General features: G+C 41.0%; 1 protein-coding gene and 1 long non-coding RNA gene across 2 annotated transcripts; one reads left to right on the top strand and one right to left on the bottom strand.

Moving 5' to 3' along the window:
• Window positions 1-2,216: 2,216 nt before the first annotated feature.
• LOC139125021 (uncharacterized) lies at window positions 2,217-5,921 on the bottom strand. The gene is made up of 2 exons (XR_011550129.1): window positions 5,821-5,921; window positions 2,217-3,673 (listed from the first exon to the last, which is right to left on the bottom strand). It is a non-coding gene; the product is annotated as an uncharacterized lncRNA (long non-coding RNA).
• Window positions 5,922-12,105: 6,184 nt separating this feature from the next.
• LOC139125013 (proteinase-activated receptor 1-like) lies at window positions 12,106-14,290 on the top strand. Its single transcript, XM_070691122.1, has one exon. The coding sequence runs from the start codon at window positions 13,083-13,085 to the stop codon at window positions 14,097-14,099; it is 1,017 nt and encodes a 338-aa protein (XP_070547223.1). The 5' UTR covers window positions 12,106-13,082; the 3' UTR covers window positions 14,100-14,290.
• The last annotated feature ends 791 nt before the right edge of the window (window positions 14,291-15,081 follow it).

The following is a 15,081-nucleotide window of genomic DNA, read 5'->3' on the forward strand; positions in this document are numbered from 1 at the left end:
TTGAAAAAATTGGTTCGCAATGAAAATATTTACTTCAACTTTGTTTTCTGGATCAAATTTTACTACAAATTGATATTAAATATGACAAAATTATGTTCACAGCCTTCGAAACTCTCTCACAACATATCCTGGGTTGGTGTAGGTCATTTAAGGTCACAAACTGAGATACCTGAGAAATACTAAAAATTTGGGGGTCTCCCAACACTTTGAGCAGAAAATTTATCAAATAACATCCCTCGGGACTTTGTACCAAATTACAAAGCTATCAGACAAGTAATTTTGAGAACAAGTTGTCTGTCCAGGAGCTTTAAAAAGAAAATATTTTTTAAGAATTTTTGACCAAAAATGACAAAAATTGCCCCAAAACAGTAATATTTCCAATTTTGTCATAACTTCAACAATTAGAAGGGTAACACCCTTGTAAACATCCAATCCAAATTTGAGAGCAATTGGGCTAGCGGTTTCTGAAAAGAAGAAATTTTACTTAAAATGAGAAAAATAACCAAAAAATTCAGCAAAAATACAAAATTCGAGATATCTTCACAATATCATAAAACTGATTTTCATCAACCTGAGGAACCTGTATACCAAATATCAAAGCTATCAGATTTGTTGTTTTTGAATAAAATATTTTTGACCAAAAATTTGGAAAATTGCCCTAAAATTACAAATATAAAAATTTCAATTCAATTTGTATAAACTTGACTGAGGTCATCCTGAGGAACATGTATACAAACTTTCAAAATAATCAGATGAGTGGTTTCAGAAAAAATACCGCAATTATACGGTGTCGCTCAAATTTGATCAGAATTGGTATATACCAGTATGGGTTACCAATGATCAACAATAAATGTTGTTTCTATCTGTTCAGTGGAGGAAAATTCTACGTTGATGTTATGGCAATGATTTCTGCACAGTACAACCAGAAAAACAACAAGAAATATTTAAACCAGAAAACAAGAATGACAAAAGTAATTAAGGTCTAACTTTTGGTACTGGAGGTCAACTTTAGCAACATGCATAGCAGAAACAAGCCCCTCTTAGTTTAGTATAAACTGTCTTCCCCCATCTACTGTCTATGGTTGCAGCTGGTCTGTTAATATGTAACGGTTCATAAACAATGACAGAAATGAGTCAAGATCAGTGGAGTTTGCCTGTTTCTCACTGGCATGCCTCCTGCACATTTGCTGCATTTCACTTTTTCTTACCTCATTTGCACATTTTTGACACTGATGTGTTCATTTGAGCAAATTCACATCTCAACCCCTGCATCTACCTGTACACCAAATACTGAGATGGTAGCTTTGGCGGTATGGGAGCCTTTGTGTGTGACGGACATACATCTGCACATACCCACAAATATACAGACATACAGACATGCAAATCGGATGCAAATGAACTGATTCAGCTTATATGATTACCTCACATTGGTATACCAAATGTGAGCTCAAAATTAAAAAAAATATATTCTCAAATCATATTTTTCATCTACGCAACAAATAGCGAATCAGTAAGTACTGCGGTTATCAAGATATTTGAGTGACTGGACGCCTCACAAACGGACATACATACATACTGACAACGGATGCCGGACAGATACCCATCCCAATAGCTTCAAAAGACTATCGTATAGTAGCTAAAAATGAAAATTTCGCCACAATACTAACGAAAATCACCATAAACATCCCGCATACAGAGTTTCAACAAAATCTAGACTGCCGTTACAGAGTTTAAGCGTTTGCTGGATTTTCTCTGTTTTCTACCACATTTCTTTTTTTTACCTCATCATCATATTTTGAAGACTGACACTTTCATTTGAACAAATTCACATCTCCACCCCCAGGTGCACCAGTACACCAAATACTACAATGGTAGTGCTGCGGTTTTTGAGTTTTCGATGTGCACGAAGGTAGCATGCACACATACTAACATACATAAATGTAGACACCGCTGACCTACCATAAAAACTCTTTTTGGTATAATATACGTACATGTATACACCAAATGTGAGCTAAAAATTGTCCTGAAAATAGAAATTGTGGATTTATCAAAATTTGAATATTTCACAATTTGATCATCCCTATGAATCTGTATAACAAATATCAGTGCTGTCAGACAAGGGGTTTTGGTGTAAAAAATTCTATTTTGTTTCAGCCAAACCTTAAAGCCCCATACAGCAGCAAATGTGTTGTAAACCAATCTCAAATTATCCTCAGTTTTCCAAGGGTTTTCTTCAAGTAAGACACATTAAAGACCAAAAAAGTGTACAACACTGTCGATAGCCTAAGAAGTAGCATTTAAATTCAAACTTTTAACATGATTTTAGATTTTCCGAGAATTTCAAAAAAACAAGTCATTGACAATGACGTAGTCCCCACTTGTAATAGGAGTATTAGTCTTGATGGGGCAGGGAAATGTGGTCATTAAGAAGTATCACTGGAGTGTATATGTTCAGATCTATGGGCACATAGGTCTATGTCATTGTTCCCAATTTGAAACAAGAGGCATGTCTAAGTTATGGTTCTAAATCGGGAAAAAAAGATCAGACCTCTAGCTGTATTGGCCAGCCAAGAAATACATATGCGCACAATAAATGAGGTACAAGATGTGACATCTTAAGGTCTATTATCCTATCAAAATTGAAGCGTAAAGAACTTGTGGTTACTGAGTTGTGCATATATATGTATAATCAAGGTCAAAGGTCAACGAGGTCACGTGACATTTTGTCAAAAAAATTGTATTGCTAAGTTATCCCTATATACCAAAAATCAGACCTCTAGCTCTATTGGCTCGCTCAAAATTAGAAATGCACATCATTAATGAGGTACAATATGTGGCGTCATAAGGTGTCCTATCATACCATATATGAAAGGTTTAGCACTTGTGGTTACTGAGTTATGGACAAATATGTATATTTGACGTCAAAGGTCACCAAGGTCACGTGACATTTTGTCAAAGTGTCTAGATATCTGCGTGAACGGATGGGTGAACGGATGGGTGAACGGACGGATATGTCCCAATCTATAAGCCCCCTGGACTTTATCTGTGGGGACTAAAAACTGTGTCACTGCATCCTTTTTGCAATATGAATACGATGAGACACTAAATTTTTATTTTTCTTGGCCTTATACATGGGAGTCTATGGAGAGCTGCCTTATACATGGGAGTCTATGGAGGTGTAACTAAAAAGTCCTCTAACACAGCCAAATTTGATCACATTGTGAAACAAATTGACGTGCATCTGTATGAGGTAGGGTATTATCCTTGTATCAAGTTTGAACAAAATCGCTCCAGGCGTCTCTGAGATATCTGTGTGAATGGACGGACGGACACACGCACGGACGGACGGACGCACGGACATGACCAAACCTATAAGTCCCCCAGGACGGTGTCCTTGGGGACTAATAATCATATGACAGGAAAATAAAGATTACAACAAATAGTTGGCATTCGTGTGTTGTGCATTAAGTAAATGGCATCATGCTTGTTTCTGGTATGATCATGGTGTGTATGTGCGGGGAAATACTGTTTTTTTTTTAATTTTCTGTTGGTCGCCAATTTTTGAGTACGTCACCAGTTTATTATTCAGCCTGTTAAAACGTGTAGGCATGGTCCAAATCAGCAAGCAGTGATAACTCTGATCTTTCCACATCATTTCCAAGAACTCTGTTATCTGGAGAGATTAAAATTGAAAAATTTATTACCAGTAAGCAAATCAGTCATCATTATCAGAAGATAAAATATATGCAAATTAAGAAGGAAACACAAATATAATCTCTTTTTGGTATTTATATACACACCAAATATGAGCTAAAAACCGACTCAAAGCAGGTCTGTTCATTATAAGCACATATGTAAAATTATGACTACGGTAAGTATTGAAATGGAGACATAACAAAATACATAAATGAGTACACTATAGGTGTAACCGTAGACTCAAATTGTGTGCTGAACACACATGAGGCTGAGATTGGGGATTTGGCTCAGCGGTTTTATCTATGGCTTCTGCGCTAGGTGACTGGTGCTATACGTTGTGAGTTCAAATCCGACTGAAACCACAATATATTACAAAAGTGTATGTACAAAAGTGTATGGACACAAATTCAATGTCTTGTATTCAGTTTAGATTGTCAGCTTGAATTTACAGCTAGACATCAGTTAAGACTGATGACACAGTCCTTGACGTAAAAGAACTGTCATTCAAAGTCACTGAAATGTACGTTGTACCAATGATGTGAAATGACCTAAGTTACAATGAAAACAATGTCAAGGCATGTAGAGTACAAACTCAACACATGGAAACTAGACAATATGGCTGCCTCCAAGTGCTAAATTTGCTTTCCTGTGCGTGCATGATACAGCCTTGGGGCTTAGTGGGCCAGGGTCGGGTGTTGGAGTATATATCTATTCTTTCAAGTATCATCATAAATTCCTGACAACTGTGTTTAAAACCCTTTCCCCAAAATACCACGGACAGGTAAAAAAAATCTAAGTTGGCAAAGAGCAGTCAGGAGGGGGGTCACTTCTATTACTTGCCAATATGAACATGCGCCGCCCAATGGGGTGGGTATTTCAGCAACTTGGTCCAAAATAGGGGGGGGGGGTCAATTCCACTGTAAAACATGGTCTAAAATGGGGTTGAAGTTTGAGTGCCACACAAGAACAAATTTCAACAGTCTGTTCCCATCTCGCTAGCAGGGTTCTGAGCTGCACTCAATAAGCATGGATATCTTTTCTGCGGCAGGGGAACCATTACAGAGACCTCCTGGCTTAAAGTAAATATCGACTTTGTTTTAAAACATTGTCACTGATTTGTCAGAACTCTACATATGGCAGATTTTTGCCCAATAGAAAATACCCAAACAAAGTGGCTCTACTGCTCCTAGTATTATTCAGGTTGACCATGGCCATATCAAGTTAGTATTGCTTTACTGACAAACAGCGAGGTTTGTTGTGATTGTAATTTAAAAAAAACACCACTCAGACTACTGCAGATAACTGATAATTTGCAGAAGCTGGACCAAAAATTGGTGAGAGTGAAAGGCATTTTCTTTCACAAAATTTGTTGGTATTTCCTCATGATTTTTCGGAATCATGGCTTGGCCAGCAACAAAATAGCTCTAAACGCAGTATAAGCTTACTGTGGTAGGCTTTGCCGGGGCAAATACATGCTTTTTCCGTTTTAAAAATGTTGACGCTATGACTGTTGACCTCGGTCAAAGGTCATAAAGGTCTAAAATGGGGTCCTAAAACAACGAGATTTTAGGTCTAAAATGGGCCCTGGGTTTTATACGTGCGGCCGCACACCCCTACCACTTCTCTGAACAAGTACTTCCCCCTCCCCGCGAGAGAGGTACAGCAGTTCTAGCTCTGCGTATGTATATAACGCCGGAAACACAGCATCGTACGCAGGGCCATCATTCATTGTCACTGTGCGATGTTTCTGTGTAAGTTCACAGTGTAATTTGATTTTGGACGAAGACAATCAGCACTCGCACACAGGCGTTCTGTTTACTGGATAGTTTGTATAAGTGTAGTTTATGCTACGTTCCGATGTTCTGTTCCGTAAAAGTCTACGGAACAGAACGTCGGAACAATGGTCGGAACGTAGCTCTGCATGGCCATATGGCAGGGCTGTGTGTTCGTAGCGGCGCGGCGTTATACGACCTCCCAACACATGTGGTGGGAGGCCGTATAACGCCGGTAACACTCGGCCCTGCCATGCAGAGCTACCCAGTAAACAGAACGCCTGTATGCGAGTATGAAATATAACGTCGAGCAACAAGATTGAAATTAATGACTGTTTGAGCTGGTACTCACTCAGTAAACTGCTAGGCCATATGGACATCCGCATATCCGTACAGTGATCGGTGGGTCGCGGTCGCTGGTCTCGACCGTGCCATGTTATTGGAGCGCAATCTCCCATGATGCTAATATGAGACACCCTAACCAGGTGAAAAAATTGGACGCGCAGTTTGGGTGGCTGGTAAATGCATCGGAATTTAGAAAAAGTAATAAAAGTGAGCGCATATATCAAAAAGGACCAAAATAACAGATTAGTATTGGCAATGTTACAAAGTTTAACAACTTTATGCAAATATAGGAATGGAAAAATCCCTGGACTGCGTAAAATTTCAGTTCAATTACAACTACGGGGAACACTTTGAAGTCAGGGACCACTTAGAGGTCTTCACAGTCGTCTTTCGCATGGGAAATTTTCGCAAATTTTTATGGATTTTCTTTGGTTCGTTGATAATACAATGGAAATAACAGACTCCGCCTTGACCATTAACGTTTACTTATGGGCAAGGGCGAGAAGAAAGCCAAAAATTAAGAAGCCTTTTTGACTTTCCTCTCGCCCTTGCCCATAAATAAACGTTAATGGTCAGGGCGTCGCCCATTATTTCTTTAGTAAGGGGCACACCTGTAGTTTCACAGGGCCTTGCGCAGTACGTGCTTGTCATTTTCATGCCCGGTAACATATCCAAGAAAGAGAAATTCATCCGTTCGCATTGCCATTTAGTTTGCAGGTGGTATCTGGTTATTTTCTAAATGATTCAAAATAGCGGCAAACCTCTTTCACAATTTTGACATAAAATATGAAACCCGTGTCTACAGTGAACTCGATCAAGAGTATATTATCAACTGTCTTTGCTTTCATACTTAGTAAGGTCAAACTCACTTTTAGTCGAGTACTCAGTGAACAATAAAAGACAATTATTCCCTAGTGTCGTTTGCTTCAACTGGCCGAGGAAATCCATCCCAGTTCGTTCAGTTACTGGGGACGCAAGTATTTGAAGTAAGGGTGCAGTAATATGATCACCATCTTTTCAAGTGTCATATCTCTCACCGACAAGAAAGGGAAAAGAAAATATCTAATAGTTCTTCTTGCTGCGGGTATAGTTACTTCGATCGTTAAAATATTGAGGTATTTTAAGAACGGCACCAGAACTGCGACTTGTATTATAGTTAACTTTATTGTCTACACAAGTACAGAAATTTGCGAGAAATTAGCAAGAAATCGACATTTTCTCGCGTTGTATGCACGAATTTATATTATCTCTCTCTAAATTTACAAGAATTTTGTTTTCTCGAAATCAGCAATCAGCGAGAGTTGTGCTTTTTCGCTCCGCATCTGAGAGAAATTGAATTCTCGTAATCAACACACGAGAAGTTAGTTTTCTCGATTTTCATCAGCGATAAATTGAACAATAAGTCCCCCATGTCTTCAGCTGTTACCCAGCTATCATTCATAATCTGTACACTTAAAATCACGGCAAGATTTCACGCTAGTTGATGCAGGGATGCAATATATCACAGATGTAGAGCGAGAAAACCAATGTCTTGCTGGTTGACTACGAGAATCAAAGTTTCTCGCAGACGCAGGGCGAGAAAACATGGTGCTCGCTGGCTGATTGCGAGAAAACAAAATTCTCGCAAATTAAGAGCGCGAGAGTATGTATTCTCGCATACTTCTCGCAAAAAGCGAGAAAGTCCATTTCTCGCAAATTTCAGTACTAATGCTAGTCGACAGCACCAGACTCGGACTCGGGCCTTCGGCATGAAGACTTCCGGTCGTGGTCGGTGCAGTCTATCGTGTCACGCTAATTTTGAGAATTTTTAGAAGACTTAATAAAAAATTAAAGAAAATGGCGAAATCTTGACATCTTTCTCTCCCCCTCATTTAAGGATTATGTCAAAGCCATGGCGTCCATTACTGTAACCTTGTATTCTGCTGTCCCCTCACGAGCGTCTACCTATAGTGTGGGTACGGCAGCAGAATACATCGCAAGCTATCGTGCAAACGCCCCGAGTACGTTGCGCTTGCACTGACTCTCCCCGGAGTTCTGTCATATCATGTTTATATTGGTTGCAAAATATGACGAACACGAAGTGAGCCCGTTGTCCGATGACCACAGCTGTGGTTTCTAACGCGGCAGAGGTGATGTCATAGAATGAGATTCAGTCGTGTGGGGGCGCTCCATGATCTACACTTCTGTGCTTGGGATTTTGCGGGTTTCCTTTTCATATGAGTCAACAATGGATCTCTGATGCATTCTGGTATATACATTCTCTACAGTCTATCATTCTGGTGACGTATTTTTAAAGTGCAATGAAATCTCCCTCCATGTTGTTTCAGCTAGTTTCCACACAGCAAACGGAATAAGTGAATCCAAAGCATATATCCCTTTTTAACGTTGAAAAGACGCATGTTTCCTGCATTTATCGTAGATGACTCGATTTTATATCCATTTAGTAGTTAGTTTGCTGTAATTGGCAAAAACACAGTAACGCATGCGTAGATAACATTGCATGCACGTATTTCTGAGTCCCTTTTATCAATAGCTTCAATTATACATCGTCACTTTATTGTGTTGATTACTACAACTAAAACTTACTGATTGCTAGCTTGTACGTTGCAATTTATCGGAGAAAGGGCATTGGTCCAAGTTAACTGCTTCCATCTAACTTATGTAAACAGCTCAACTCTGTCTCGGAGGGGCGGTTAAATACGGGTATCAAATTAAAGTTCTTGTTGGGTTAGCTGAGTCAAGTTCTCTCGCGACCAAGGCTTTAACAAGTATTACCGGATCACAACTGTACGAAATACGCAATTTAGTCTTGAACCTCTCCTCGGTTACAGTGAACACTACGCCCTCAACGTAGTGTTCGCCGTAACCTTGGAGCCTCAGGCCAACCAAGAGCAATGTCCATACAGACTACCGGGAGACTTAAGCGCGAAGTACTCGTTCAAGACATGACTTTGAGGAATGATAATCAGAAGAAAGGAAGAAGCAAACAAATAGATAAAAAAAGTCCACCCAGGGCTTTATTTCTGTCTCCCAGTCGGCCGGCTGAACTGGTACTGATAGAAAAAAGAACATAACGAGACATGAGTTTTAAAGTGACAGTGACACCCCGTCTGTAATTTCAATTCCAGCTAAAGATTTGCTACTGCCAAGATAATTTATTAAATGCTTCATGCATCGTCGTAATTGGATCCTCGTGCAAAGTGGTGGACGGCTACGTGAAACGCCATGAGACGTGTAGCGAGTGAAGGCGTCCGCTAGCGGCAAATTACAGGTGCCGCCAATGCGGTGTACCTGTACCAACCGAGATAAATTTCAGATTTATCCTTAGTGTAGGACCTCGCCGAAGGTTTCGGTGAGAGCGTATAGCATACACCGTAATCGAGAAGAGGTCCTAGACCGATGGGCCCTATATTGGCAGGGAATATATAGGAGCCAAATAAATATGTGTGAGTGAATGAGCAAATGACTCAGTCAGTCAGTCAATAAGTCGGTCAATATAAGTGATTTAATAATTCGTCAATAAGAGTTGTAAATCTGAGCCGGTACATGTATGCTACGTAATCGCTGCGGAACATTAAAAAATATAATGATGGTGACGCAAATGACAAATAAGTCATCGGACGATACCTTGTAGCGTGTAACTCTTTCATTTTCGGGCGCAAAGCATTAGCACCATTGACGTAATTTTAGGTTTAAGGCGCATTCGAAAGGTGCTATTGAAGAAACTTCTATAAACTATACACCGACTTTAATTTGCAAAATCTAATACAATGAGAAACGCGAAGGGACATGAACATAATGTTAAATATAGACAGTTTAGGGGCCCCAGTACTGTCTATGGTTAAATAGACAGACAGGCAGGCAGGCACACACACATACACACACACACACACACACACACACTCTCTCTCTCTCCCTCCCTCCCCCTCTCTCTGAAATATCTACGCCTCTTGACTTTGCAAATATACGAGTTTTTGGATGACGTCTAAATTTGTTGAAACTGGGTGACAGACCAAATATCGATTGAAATACCAATAATAATGTTACGTAATGGGAAATCAACATGAAGGAAGCGGCGTGTAACTTTCTTTCATAACATTGTTAACATTCTCAACATTGTTATCCAATATCCCCGCTACGTTGTTGTAATTTTAATATTAAGGAACACGACCATTTTGTCTGGACCATCACGTGACTGTATCTCTGAGCATCGTAGCATTACATACAGCTAACTTCCTGTTGGCGATTGTGTAATCACACTTAATATGCTTATCTACCTCTCTATGTGTCTACCAGTCCCCCGTCTACCGGTCTGTCTGTGTATCTCGTCGGTTACTCCAGAGCACGCTCTCTCTCTCTCTCTCTCTCTCTCTCTCTCTCTCTCTGTAATGAAAAATGGAAGGGAATTCAAAGTTCTATAATTGCAGGTCTACCAGCTCATGTGTTACTCTATCATGGACTGTCAAAATAGTGTCACAAAAAGCATGTTTGCTTCCTTCGCAACCATAATGAGGGTTTCATTCGACAATCTGCTGCATCTTGGTGTGGCTGTCACGTACGGGCTTTTCGCAAGAGATGCAATCGGTTGGCGGTGTGCAATTTTTCTTCTGGAAAACGCGGGCTGAGAAAGAGAAGTCGCACAGTTCAATCATCAGCGGGCTGGCAAAAATCGTTTGTTTGCGATGGGAAAGTTGGAAGAATAGCCCAGCGGGAGACCAGGGTCTGCGGAATAGGTTGCGGTCGTCCTGGGGATGTTTGCCTATGGGTATGGGACAGTCTTGCGGGGGACATTTCAGGAACTTATCAGTTTGAAGAGGCAATGCAAGTTTTCCGCTGGATATGACGAGAGGGACAAGGCAAGGGACAGGGGTTGTTTTCTGATAACCGGTCAATTGAATGTTATTTATAGCGGCTGTGATTTTTTTGAAAAAATGTATTGGTTATGATACCCGTAGCAAAATCTATCGATAGGTGAAACAATCTGAATGTAATTTTCCGGAATAGTCCTGTCGATAGCCTGTGTGGGATTGCAGTAAACTCTCTTCGCAGCTTCATTCGCAATGCAAGGGACCGTCCATTGACAAATACCAATCACTCTGAAAGCCGCTCGGAGGCGCTGCTCCAACCCGATCCGCCACGTCGCTGAGCCTAACGTGGACACGGAGTAAGGTGACACAGATTTTACTGATTGTGTGTTTCCTCCACTGCGCGAGATCTACATCTGGATTAACAATCACAAATTTAGGTCACGGCCGGGTCGTTGGCGATGTCCGGAAATTGGCCAATATAAACGCTAATGACACGGGCGAAGGTTTAACTTTGCCACAAAGGCACTGTTTCGAGGACAGGAATACATTATGACGATTAATTAGTTCGATTATTGAGCGATTTCATTATATGTAACAGTTTTGGTATTAGCTTGTTTGCACAACTAGTCAGAGAGAGAGAGAGAGAGAGAGAGAGAGAGAGAGAGAGAGAGAGAGAGAGAGAGCGTGAGAGGGAGAGAGATATCTGTAATCGAGCATATGCTCAAGTTGTCCTGGTCTGGCAAATCTTCTGCCGAGTAGCTCTTCACAACGCACTGACAGTCTTGCCACGCATGCACTACATTTTTGACAGAACGAAACAAGAATTTCATCAGCTCATCAGCCTGTGACGTCATTGGCAAGATAACCTAACAGGACTATCCATCACAGTACAGTTTACGTGAACCTTTCGATGACAGAAATTATTCCCGTAAGAAGAATTTCCAGTTGGTCTCTCATATCAACATGCCTGCATGAGTTTAAATCATTGATTAAAATTTCTAAGCGTTTGGGATCCTGAGAACAGACATAACTGCAGATTCCTTTGACAATATTTTCTGATAAACTCTAATAATATTAAATTATTATAGCGGATATTGATGTTTGAAGTGCCATACCATGTATTGGTATTTCTATTATAAATACTTGACATATTGTATTTTCCATGACGAATTTTTGAACGTTTTTCACCGTCCTGTAATCTTATGATCGATCTCATTCTCACAGGGAAGGAAATTTTTCTGTCTTGCTGTCCTTGCTGACCTCACGTTAATACCAAGAGAGAAACTCGGACGCTTAATTATACGCTGCGAAGTTTTTGACACTCGTCCATCCCCAAAAGGCAGTAGCGGGTCCAAAGTACGGCTCATTACATTTGTAAGGCATTACTCACATTTGAAACGCCTGGCCGTGGTAGTCCTCACATACTAACTGAAGATATATTCGGACATAATAACCCCGCATGATGTACCCCACGTAAACAATCGTTGCGGCCAAACCTAACAGGGTGATTTACATAACAAAGACACTCCCTGAATCATCACTGGAGCGTGGCACGGGTCGACATCTACGCTGTGAGTTTTCTCGTCAAACGTGGATGGGAACCGTCATGCTATCAATGAAATGCTTTTTCTAGTGTCTGGTTGTGGCTCTTCTATGTCCATCGGCTCAGGACGTTATACTTACAGTCTTCTTGTACCAGACAACTGAACCAACACCACCACTCTGAGTGTCGTCGCTTGATCACTGCCTGCTGAACGAGGAAGTTCAACATCATCGAACCCTTTCCGGTGAGAGCAACTGTCGTTCGCTTGTGTTTGCCAACGGGAATTAACGAACGACGTGTAGCTAGGACTATTAGCTTTTCATTGACTTGTTTGAAAACTGTGCTGATCAGTCAACATATTGCGGACAGGAACAGGGTCTATTTCGGCGGGTCTACATACTAAAGGGCAAGAACTGTTATTGACGGTTGTCAATCGGGTAACACGATGGACGCTATATACAGTGTGACCTCCATGAATGACACAGGTTCGGCCTTGTTTCTGGATTTTGTTCAAATCTAAATCTTTTGTGTCGTCCAGCGATAACTTTGGATATCTACTGTGACTTCCGACAAGATGAGCCAGTTCAGCGTCGACGGCATGGTTCACGATCTGACGGAGTACGTCGCCGTGCGTGTGTTCATTATCATCTTGTACGTGGTGGTGATCGTCGTCGGTTCATTCGGAAATATCGTGGTGCTGGTCGCCATCTGTCGCGGCAAAGGTTTCGGAACCACGTCCAATATCTTCATCACGAACTTGGCCGTGTGTGACCTATATCTTTTATTGATAGACGCTCCTGCGAAGTTGTTAATTCTAAATTTTCGATCGCAAACAATGACTCCGGGAAATTCAATACAGTATTTTGTAGCTTTACCACATACATCACTTTGGTCATCGGCGCCTGCGCAGTGTTGACCATGTTGTCTATAAGCATTGAACGATATTTAGCTGTGTGCCGACCGCTAAAATTTCTGGACTGGTGCACCGTAGAACGGGCTAGGATCGTCGTTCTTCTATCCTGGCTGCTGTCGGCTGTTTCATTCATCCCAATGGCAACCATGACAACATCGCGCGTCTCCCTGCTGACGGTACCGTTCGACCACGAGCCAAACTTGTCGCTCACTGAATACGACGACATCGACGTCAGGCAAGTCTGCATGTTTGTCAATGACAACAATAGAACTGCCGCCGCTCTCTACTATGTATACGTCTTTGCTATTTTCCTGGTAGTTCCTTCAATCTTCGTTACGTTCTCGTACATCAAGATTTTCCTCCATCTCCGCCGCCAACCACCCTCTCGCAGCGACGCGGAGAAAGTCAAGGACGAGCGGAAGAAGCTGTCCCGGATGATGCTCTGCGTTCTCGTGGTCTTCATTGTTTCGTGGTTACCGTACTGCATCCTCTGTATTGTAGCCGCATTTGGCGGTACCATGGCATCAGATAACGTCTTTTTCGCCTACCTGCTCACACTGTGGTTGATATTTCTGGGAAGTGCGCTTGATCCGTACATATATAGCTATTACTCGGCGTCTTTCAGGTCGCAGTTGAAGTCCATATTGTGTTGCTTCTGCGCGCGGAGACAAAGAGGCGAATACGAAGTGAAGGAGGGTCAGCAGTCTGGGCAAGCGCAGGGCGGTGCTGGTACATGGACAGTCAAGGGACTGAACCAAAACTCTCGTACTTCGCAGGGTGACACATCGCAAACTGCTTCAGTTTACGAGAACTACCATGTAACACGTGGCTCAGATGCGAACGCTTCCGTCGAAAGCGAAGTGCGTGCCGCAGTCAGCAATTCCGACCAGCTGAATGGGCCAGGTGACACACGAAGCTTCAGTCATACTGCACCGACCTCATCTCCCGTCAGCGACACACCTCCGTCGGAGTCAGTAGATTTTTACGTGCGACGTCAGCCAAGTAAAGAAACATTAGTGTAAAAGAACAATTTCTCACTTGTGTTTTACGTTAAAGACGGACGCAGTGAAAAAAATGCGTGAGTTTTGAAGCTCCGTAATATATTTTACTTCAATTAGTGGTCGTTTTAGATCTTTATACGTCATATCACTTTTTTATCGGACACTTCAGTCAGTCAAGCTGTTTCATCCGATGCCTCCGTTTCTAACTGTCACGTTAAGTATGGAAAGCCATAGCTGTCTTATAATGTATGATATCATTATGTGATGCGGACATGCCATTATGAGATGATGTTATGCCATTATGTGATGAGGACATGTCATTATGTGATGAGGTTGAAGCATTATGTGATGATGTTATACCATTATGTGATGAGGTTATAGCATTATGTGATGAGGACATGCCATTATGTTATGAGGTTACAGCATTATGTGATGAGGACATGCCATTATGTGATGATGTTATGCCATTATGTGATGACGTTATTGCATTATGTTATGAGGACATGTCATTATGTGATGAGCTTATGCCATTATGTGATGAGGACAAGCCATTATAAAATGATGTTATACCATTATGTGATGAGGACATGCCATTATGTTATGAGGTTACAGCATTATATTATGAGGACACATGATTATGTGATTAGGTTTTGCTATCATGTGATGAGGACATGTCATTATGTGATGAGGCTATAGCATTATGTGATGAAGACGTATCATTATGTGATGAGGTTACAGCATTATGTGAGAAGGGTATGGCATTATATTACACTAAATGTGCTAATTTGTTATATATGCAAATTAGCTTTTAATTAACATGGAACTGCTAAATATCTTACAATATGAGCTTTTCTGTAGGATCAAATTCTGTGCCACATTTTATCGTCTCTGGTACAATAATGTAAGTTCTATATCACTTTAGAACAGTTCATTAAATATGCAAATTAACTGTTTGGCAATTAAAAACTGTGAAGTCTCTTGATAGTTTAATATGTGGACAACA

The sequence above is a fragment of the Ptychodera flava genome (genome assembly GCF_041260155.1).
Source record: "Ptychodera flava strain L36383 chromosome 23 unlocalized genomic scaffold, AS_Pfla_20210202 Scaffold_24__1_contigs__length_23054250_pilon, whole genome shotgun sequence".
Lineage (NCBI taxonomy): Eukaryota > Metazoa > Hemichordata > Enteropneusta > Ptychoderidae > Ptychodera > Ptychodera flava.

Coding starts and splice junctions, on each gene's coding strand:
- LOC139125013 (XM_070691122.1), top strand. CDS start 13,083: ATGTTGTCTATAAGCATTGAACGATATTTAGCTGTGTGCCGACCGCTA.